Genomic DNA, 8,938 nt, shown 5'->3' with positions numbered 1-8,938 from the left:
TTTGGTTGCCTTGGTGGATGACCTCCGCAGAGAGCTGGACAGGGGGAGTATGACCCTGTTAGTCCTCTTGGACATCTCAGCGGCTTTCGATACCATTGATCATGGTATCCTTCTGGGACGACTCTCCGGGATGGGCCTTGGGGGCACGGTTCTATCATGGCTCCGCTCCTTCCTAGAGGGTCGCTCCCAGTTGGTGAAGCTGGGAGACACCTGCTTGGACCCCTGGCCTTTGACCTGTGGGGTCCCACAAGGTTCCATTCTGTCTCCCATGCTTTTCAACATCTACATGAAACTGCTGGGTGAGGTCATCCGGAGTTTTGGAATTGGTTGCCATCTCTACTACTCTTTTCCACCTAACTCCAAGGAAGCCCCTCGGGTGCTAGACAACTGTGGCTGTCTGGATGAGGAAGAACAAGCTGAAGATCAATCCCAACAAGACAGAGGTCCTCCTGGTCGATCGTAAACCGGATCGAGGTATAGGGTGGCAACCTGCGCTGGACGGGGTTACACTCCCCCTGAAGTCACAGGTCCGCAGTTTGGGTGTCCTCCTGGACTCATCACTGTCGCTTGAAGCTCAGGCGTCGGCGGTGGCTGGGAGGGCCTTCGCACAATTAAGACTCGTGCGCCAACTGCAACCGTACCTCGTGAAGGCAGATCTGGCCAGGGTGGTCCACGCCTTAGTAACTTCCAGATTGGACTACTGTAATGCACTCTACGTGGGGCTGCCCTTGAAAACGGTCCGGAAATTTCAATTGGTCCAACGGGCGGCGGCCAGGTTGTTAACTGGTGCTCCTTACAGAGAGAGGTCAACCCTCCTGTTTAACGAGCTCCACTGGCTGCCTTCATTTTCCGGTCCCAATTCAAGGTGCAGGTGCTTACCTACAAAGCCCTAAACGGTTTGGAACCCGCCTACCTACATGACCGCATCTCTGTGTATGAACCCACACGATCTCTTCGTTCATCTGGAGAGGCCCTGCTCACGATCCCACCTGCATCGCCAGCACGATTTGTGGGGACGAAGGATAGGGCTTTCTCTGTGGTGGCCCCTCAACTCTGGAACTCTCTCCCTAAGAACATCAGGCAGGCTCTGTCGCTAGCAATCTTTAGGAGCTTGAAAACGTGGTTGTTCCAGTGTGCCTTCCCAGAGTAAGGAAACTCCAAGCATTATGTCCCCAACGCACTTTATCAGAGATCCAGGATATCTGCATGCCCATCCCCCTCCAAACACCCCACCTTTTAATTTTAATTGTTACATTTGGCCCGGCCATTGCTTTTAATTGCACCATTGGGTGTTGTTAATTGTTATTGCTTTGTTTTTGAGTTATTGTGTTGTTGTTGTTGCTGCTGTTTTATTGTTGTATTTGGGCTCGGCCTCTTGTAAGCCGCACTGAGTCCTTCGGGAGATGGTAACAGGGTACAAACAAAGGTTTATTATTATTATTATTATTATTATTAAACCACTTAAGTGGATATATTTTTTTTTAAAAAACCCTTCAATTCTACTTCATAAATATGGTTACAACAACGTTTGTGTGTTTTTGGTGTATCCCTCTTCATTACTTTAAAATTAATGTCCAAATGTTTTGTGGCCTAGTGTGCATAATTTTTGAGTTGCAAAACTGCAATGCAACTAATTCTGTGAATAAGGACATTTCACAGTGGCAGACCCCAATTGCTTGCATTACGAGGAAAGAACCATCTTGAAGTTTCAAAATATCTCCGTCTTTAAGCTTCCATCTGAAGTGGTTTCCCCCCTTTAATACACAGGAGTGAAAAAAGCTCAAGTTTAAAGTTTTAAAAAAGCATGCTGCCATTTTTTTTTATAAAAACAACAAGATGAAGTATTTTCAGCAATTACAGGTCATTCTGGGGTAAAACAGTAAAGCACCAAGTGAGTTTCCTTTGAAATTACTTTCTCAACATGGAATGTAGACACAACAGAAGGTTTTCTAACTACTGGAGGGAAAAGAATGTGAAGCAAACAATTCTTTTTTTTTTTCTCAACCACTCTAAAGATTAAACTTTACAAAGGCCTAAACTAAAATAACTTGAGACATATTAAAATGTAGAGAGCTGGCAACGTAACTTCTTGGGAACATATCAAATCAAATCAAATCAAATTTGATTTGATCTTGGGAACATACAAAATGGTAGAGTGTATCTAAAGCATGGTATAATTGCAGATCAAACTCTCCCAAACACGCCCCCCCCCACCCCCGGTTTTCCATAACAAAAGCCCTCCACCCATCACAGAACTTCAAATCTACTCACATACTCCGTCCTCACAATATTTTAAAAATAAAACCCAATTCTAATTCTCATTCCTACTCCATTCATGTTGAAAAATAAAACTTCATTTGGCTTTTGTGACTACTTTGCATCAAGTTTTGCCATCTCTTGCACGTAAATGCCAATGCTCTCGCTGTCAAAAAGCAGGAAGTATATGTTCTTCAAGGAAGAAGGGCTGGAGTCATCAAAATAGGAAGAAATCGCTTTGAGAGTCACCTGGGCTGCAGTCTGTTTTGGAAAGCAATTTCTAGACAGAAGGAGAATAAATGAATGTTACAAGACTGAATGTTAAACATTGGCGTGATTTTTTGACTTAAATGCTGTGTTATGTAATGCTCAACTTATTTACATTTATTTATTTATTTTATTATTAATAATTTTTATTATTTTATCATAGTTAATACATTTGTTATACATTTGTTTTACAGCAGATACATATTATTCAATACAACCTAACATACTTTGGCATCTAGTATTATTATTCTGCTTAAACATATTTTCTATTCCTCACGGCTATGCTCCCCTCCTCCCCTCTCAAGCCACAACTTTTACATGTCGTCTGTCCAAAATTTCAATTCTTCTTGTGGAGGTAACTTTCCTTCTTTGTTTTTTGATCCTTTTACAATAAATTTTCTCCATACATCATCAAAATCACTTTGTTTCCATATACCTCTTTTAACTTTTAATATACATGTCAGCTTATCATTTATTGCCAGTTTCTATACTTCCTTATACAACTCCTCTATTTGTATATTTATTTCTTTTTTCCAGTTCCTTGCTATAAGCAATCTTGCTATTATTAATAAATGTATCGCTTCTTTATCCTCTTTTTTCAATTTTTTATTGTTATATAATGATAATAACGCTATACTAGGACTTCTTTCTATTTTAATATTCATTATATCTTCTATTTCTCTAAATACTTTCCCCCAAAAATTATTTACATATTTATATTGCCACCACATATGTATATATGTTCCTGGTTCTTGACATCCTCTCCAACTATTTTTTGAATAATTTTTATTTATATGTGCTAATCTTACTGGTGTTAGATACCATTTCCATATTAACTTATAATAATTTTCTTTAACCCGTATTGATAAATTTTTTAGATGTCTTTGTCTCCATAATTGTTGCCATTCTATTTTATTTTTTTCCCCTAAATCTTCTTCCCAAACCTCCTTAAGGGTGTTGTTTTTTGTTTTTCCTTCTTTTATTTCAATTATTATCTTATATATCTTACTAGTTGGTACTTTCAAATTTTCATGCTTCTCTACAACCCTTCCATTTTGTATTATTTGTTCAAATTGGTTAAGCTTACTTCCGTTTTTGTTATTTTTTCCCCAATTTTTAAACCATTGTTCTAATTGTATACAGTAGAACCATGACAATTTTATTTCTCTAAATTCTTCCATAATCGTTTCCTTCTTCATTCCAACCATTATCCAATCCCCTATTTTGTCTATTTTTTCCCCTTTACTTATTTATTTATTTCATATATTTCTACCCCACCCTTCCCCCCATAAGGGGACTCAGGACGGCCTCACATAAGCATCAAATGATGCTAACAACACATACACCATAAAATTACAATTAAAACAGTAAAATCATTTAAAAAACATTATACAAAATCATCAATACATTCAATTAAGAATGTGCCAGTAAAGCCAAAACCAATGGGAGAATCCAATGTCGTAAAAATTCCAAAATTCCTTATTGCCGCTATCCTCTAGTCCAGCGGTTCTCAACCTTTCTAATGCGGCGACCCCCAAATAAAGTTCGTGTTGTGGTGACCCCCAACCATATTTTCGTTGCTACTTAATAATTTTGCTACTCTTATGAATTCTAATGCAAATATCTAATATGCAGGATGTATTTTCATTGTTACAAATTGAACATAATTAAAGCATAGTGACTAATCACAAAAACAATATGTTTGGGGGGTATGGACAACGGATGATGGGATTTGCAGTACCTTCAACCAATTCAGCTCTGACTTTCACAGACCCACTGAGATTCCCCACAAATTACTGGCCGGGACAAAACTTGGCACACACAACCCCCATGACTAACAGAAAATACTAGAGGAGTTTGGGAGGAATTGACAGTAATTTATGGGAGATGTAGTTCACCTATATCCGGAAACACTGAGAACCCAAATTACTATGGATCTGGAGTTTGGGGGAAATGGATCTTGATATTTGGGAGTTGCAGTTGTTGGGATTTATAATTCCTCTGCCATCAGAGAGCATTCTGAACTCCAACAAAAATGGGATTGAAGAAGCTTGGCATACAGAACTCCCATAACCAACAGAAATTACTGGAGAGTTTTGGGGTAATTTTCCTGACATTTAGGAGTTGCCTGTGAGACGTGGACTGTCTAAGGACATCACATGCAACTCCTGGAACGATTCCATCAGCGCTGCCTCCAGAAAATCCTGCAAATTTCTTGGGAAGACAGGTGGACAAACGTCAGCGTGCTGGAAGAAGCAAAGACGACCAGCATTGAAGCGATGGTCCTCCCCCATCAACTCCGCTGGACCGGCCACATTGTCCGGATGCCCGACCACTGTCTCCCAAAGCAGTTGCTCTACTCCGAACTCAAGAACGGAAAACAGAATGTTGGTGGGCAGGAAAAGAGATTTAAAGATGGGCTCAAAGCCAACCTTAAAAACTCCAGCATAGACACTGAGAACTGGGAAGCCCTGGCCATGACCGCTCCAGCTGTAGGTCAGCTGTGACCAGCAGTGCTGCAGAATATGAAGAGGCACGAATGGAGGGCGAATGGGAGAAGCGTGCCAAGAGGAAGGTGCATCAAGACAACCCAACCGAGACCGCCTCCCACCTGGAAACCAATGCCCTCACTGTGGAAGAAGATGCAGAGCACTAATAGGGCTCCACAGCCACATACGGACCCACAAGAATACTGGAAGGCAATCCTCCCCGGAAAACGAGGGATCACCTAAGTAAGTAAGTAAGCTGGGATATAGTTCCCTCCCATCCAAAAGCATTCTCAACTCATGCAACCATGGAATGCACACAAACTTGGCAAAGAGAACTCCCATGGTGAACAGAAAATACTGGAAAGGACTGGGTTACATAGGCCTTGGCATTTTGGAGCTGCTGGGATATATAGTTCGTTTCCATCCAAAAGCATTCTGAACTCATGCAACCATGGAATGGATTCAAACTTGGTATACAGAATTCCCTCTGCCCATCCCTCGCCCCCTTCTGAGCTCAGAAGGAGGTAAAGGCCGGGCAGTGAAGGCTCCTGGGATGGCCAGGCATTGAGGACGGCAGGAAGAAGTTTACTCACCTTGCAGGCCAGAGCAGAGGGTGAGTCTTCTTTCCCTGTTCCTTTGCCTCAAGAGCTCCTCCTCCTGACTATCCACAGGTCTGTGGGAAGAGCAGGAGGAGGAGCCTGCCAAGAGTGCCATGTTGCTCGCTCAGGGGGTCGGCAGCCATTTTGGAGGGGGCCAGCCAAGGCAACTTCGCAACCCCCTGAAAATGGCTGAACGACCCCCTTTTGGGTCGCGACCCCCAGGTTGAGAACCGCTGCTCTAGTAGAATGCCTGGCCCCAACAACTACAACTCCCAAATGACAAAATCATTTTTTTAGGGATGTCTTCGGAGGGATAGGAGGGAAGTGGCCAAACTGATGTCCTTAAGGAGAGAGTTCCACAGGCGGGGGGCCACTGCTGAGAAGGCCCTGTCTTTCGTCTCCACCAACCGCGCTTGCGAGAGTGGTGGGATCGAGAGCAGGGTCTCTCCTGACGATCTTCAGCTACGTGATGGTTCATAGCAGAAGATACGTTCGGACAGGTAATCTGGGCCAGAACCGTTTAGGGCTTTATATCTGAATAGACAATCAAATGTTAAGAAGTAACTTAGCGCTTCAGCCAGTACATCAAAATCCTCTGACAGTTCAAAAAAATGCCTGAACAAAACTAACTCAATGAACTCAGATGATTTATAGCAAATGATATAACTATGGAAAAGCTTCATCCAACGGATACCTACGTACTATGCTGCTCTAAGAGGTGCAAGAACCCCGAATATAAATGGCTATATTTATTTATTTATTATTTCTTTAGAACTTTTATTCTCGACCTCTGCAGAGGGACTCAGTTCGGTTCACAACAAAAGATTCATAAACAATAGTTTAAAAACCACGGTGGTGGTTAATGCCTCCCTTCGGGAAGGCAAGATTCCAGCGAGCCTCAAACAGGCTGTTATAAAGCCGCTGTTGAAGAAACCATCACTTGACCCCACTAAATTGGACAACTTTCGGCCTGTTTCCAATCTTCCCTTCTTGGGCAAAGTCATGGAAAGCGTGGTGGCCTCACAACTCCAGGTATTCTTGAGAGACACGGATTATTTGGATCCGGCACAGTCTGGTTTCAGACCGGGACATGGTACCGAGACGGTCTTGGTCGCCTTAGTGGATGATCTGCGCCGGGAGCTAGACAGGGGGAGTGTGTCCCTGTTGGTGCTCCTGGACCTCTCAGCGGCCTTCGATACCGTCGACCACGGTATTCTTCTGGGGCGCCTTGCAGAGATGGGTCTCGGGGGCACTGCTCTGCAGTGGCTCCGGTCATTTCTGGAGGGTCGTACCCAGAAGGTGTTATGGGGGGACTCCTGTTCAACGCCACGGCCGTTGACCTGTGGCGTTCCTCAGGGCTCCATCTTGTCCCCCTTGCTGTTTAACATCTACATGAAGCCGCTGGGTGAGATCATCCGGAGTTTCGGGGTGCGGTGTCACCTGTACGCAGATGACGTCCAACTCTGTCACTCCTTCCCACCTGCTACTAAGGAGGCTGTCGAAGTCCTGAACCGGTGCCTGGCCGCTGTAATGGTCTGGATGAGGGCGAACAAACTGAAACTAAATCCAGACAAGACAGAGGTACTCCTGGTCAGTCGCAAGGCCGAGCAGGGTATAGGGTTACAGCCTGTGCTGGACGGGGTCGCACTCCCCTTGAAGGCGCAGGTTCGCAGCTTGGGTGTGACCCTGGATTCATCGCTGAGCCTGGAACCCCAGGTTTCAGCGGTGACCAGGGGAGCATTTGCACAGCTTAGGCTCGTGCGCCAGCTGCGCCCGTATCTTGGGAAGTCTGACTTGGCCACGGTGGTACACGCTTTGGTCACATCCCGCCTCGACTACTGCAACGCTCTCTACGTGGGGCTGCCCTTGAAGACGGCCCGGAAGCTTCAGCTGGTCCAACGCGCGGCAGCCATGTTGTTAACAGGAGCAGGGCGCAGAGAGCGTACAACGCCCCTGCTGTCCCAGCTCCACTGGCTGCCGATTTGCTACCGGGCCCAATTCAAGGTGCTGGTGTTATCCTACAAAGCCCTAAACGGTTCCGGCCCAAAATACCTTGCAGACCGCATCTCGGCCTACGAGCCCACGAGGACCTTGAGATCATCCGGGGAGGCCCTTCTCTCGGTCCCGCCTGCCTCACAGGCACGTCTAGCGGGGACGAGGGAGCGGGCCTTCTCGGTGGTGGCCCCCCGGCTGTGGAACACCCTCCCTGCGGAAGTTAGACAGGCGCCCTCCTTGATGGCCTTTCGTAGGAGCCTGAAAACATGGCTCTTCGAGCAGGCCTTCAACTGAGTGTATCATAGGAACGACTCTGGAATGGACTTGACTACGAGGTTGACTATTGACCCCAGGATTGGACGAAGCGGATTTTTAGCATAGGTATATGTTAGGTAGTAGTAGTTGTGTATGTATTGTCTTGATTTCCTGTACACTGTCTTTCTATGTTGTTGTTCACCGCCGCGAGTCGCCCCTAGGGCTGAGAGTGGCGGTCAATAAATGCAAGAAATAAATAAATAATAAATAAATAAAACATCACATCCCATAATTCACTAAAACATTAAAATATGATCATATAATTACATAATGCCATGTCGTCAAAATGAAGTCACAATTCATCGCCATCCATCCGTGTGGTCAGGAGTTATTGACTCACTCATCAAATGCTAAATTCCAGAGCCAGGTTTTCACCAGGGGAGAAAGGGCAGATCTAATCTCCAGTGGGAGAGAGTTCCAGAGCCAAGGGGCCACCACCGAGAAGGCCCTGTCCCTCGTCCCCACCAGACGCAATTGCGAGGGTGGTGGGACTGAGAGCAGGGCCCCTCCAGAAGATCTTAAAAACCTTGATGGTTTATAGGGGAGAATCTGTTCAGACAGGTAAACTGGACAGGTAAACGGGTTCGGACAGGTAAATTACATTTGTCAAGCATAGATTAATTTATTCACAATTTAAACATGTGACTTGTCTTAAACAATTAAAATGGAAAGAGTTAAGGGAGGAAATACATACCTGCCACTTGGGAAAGGAGGGAAAGCCACAGATTTCAACTTCTTGTCTTCCGCAGCGGTTAAACAGTTCTTTATAGTTTCCTCCAGTTGTTCTTCACATTTGTCTGAGCCCCACTGTGGGATGTGACAATGAATAACAAACTTTGCTGCAAGGCCAGTGGACTGACTGAGAGCAGCTAAAGAGAAAAAAGAAGAAAATAATTTTAAAATGAGACTCATGTTTTAGGCAGTGGCTACCATTTGTAAGTAGACCATTACAAGGCAACACTTTTGATTTTCACAGGTAAGATGTTTCAATGTTTCTTTATTCTAAGAAACAATTAT

At 44.6% G+C, this 8,938-nt stretch overlaps 1 protein-coding gene across 1 annotated transcript in view; it reads right to left on the bottom strand.

Annotated features, from left to right (window-relative positions):
* Positions 1-1,785: 1,785 nt before the first annotated feature.
* Positions 1,786-8,938, bottom strand: part of MACROH2A2 (macroH2A.2 histone) — a 41,345-nt gene continuing 34,192 nt past the window's right edge. The window contains exons 8-9 of the mRNA XM_060768864.2: positions 8,616-8,790; positions 1,786-2,536 (exon numbers count right to left, since the gene is read on the bottom strand). Of these exons, the coding sequence (XP_060624847.1) occupies positions 2,371-2,536; positions 8,616-8,790 (341 nt within the window). The 3' untranslated portion in view covers positions 1,786-2,370. The remainder of the gene's footprint in view (positions 2,537-8,615; positions 8,791-8,938) is intronic.

Source organism: Anolis sagrei, chromosome 3 (genome assembly GCF_037176765.1).
Source record: "Anolis sagrei isolate rAnoSag1 chromosome 3, rAnoSag1.mat, whole genome shotgun sequence".
Taxonomy (NCBI): Eukaryota; Metazoa; Chordata; class Lepidosauria; order Squamata; family Dactyloidae; genus Anolis; species Anolis sagrei.
This window is presented reverse-complemented; position numbering and strand designations above follow the sequence as displayed.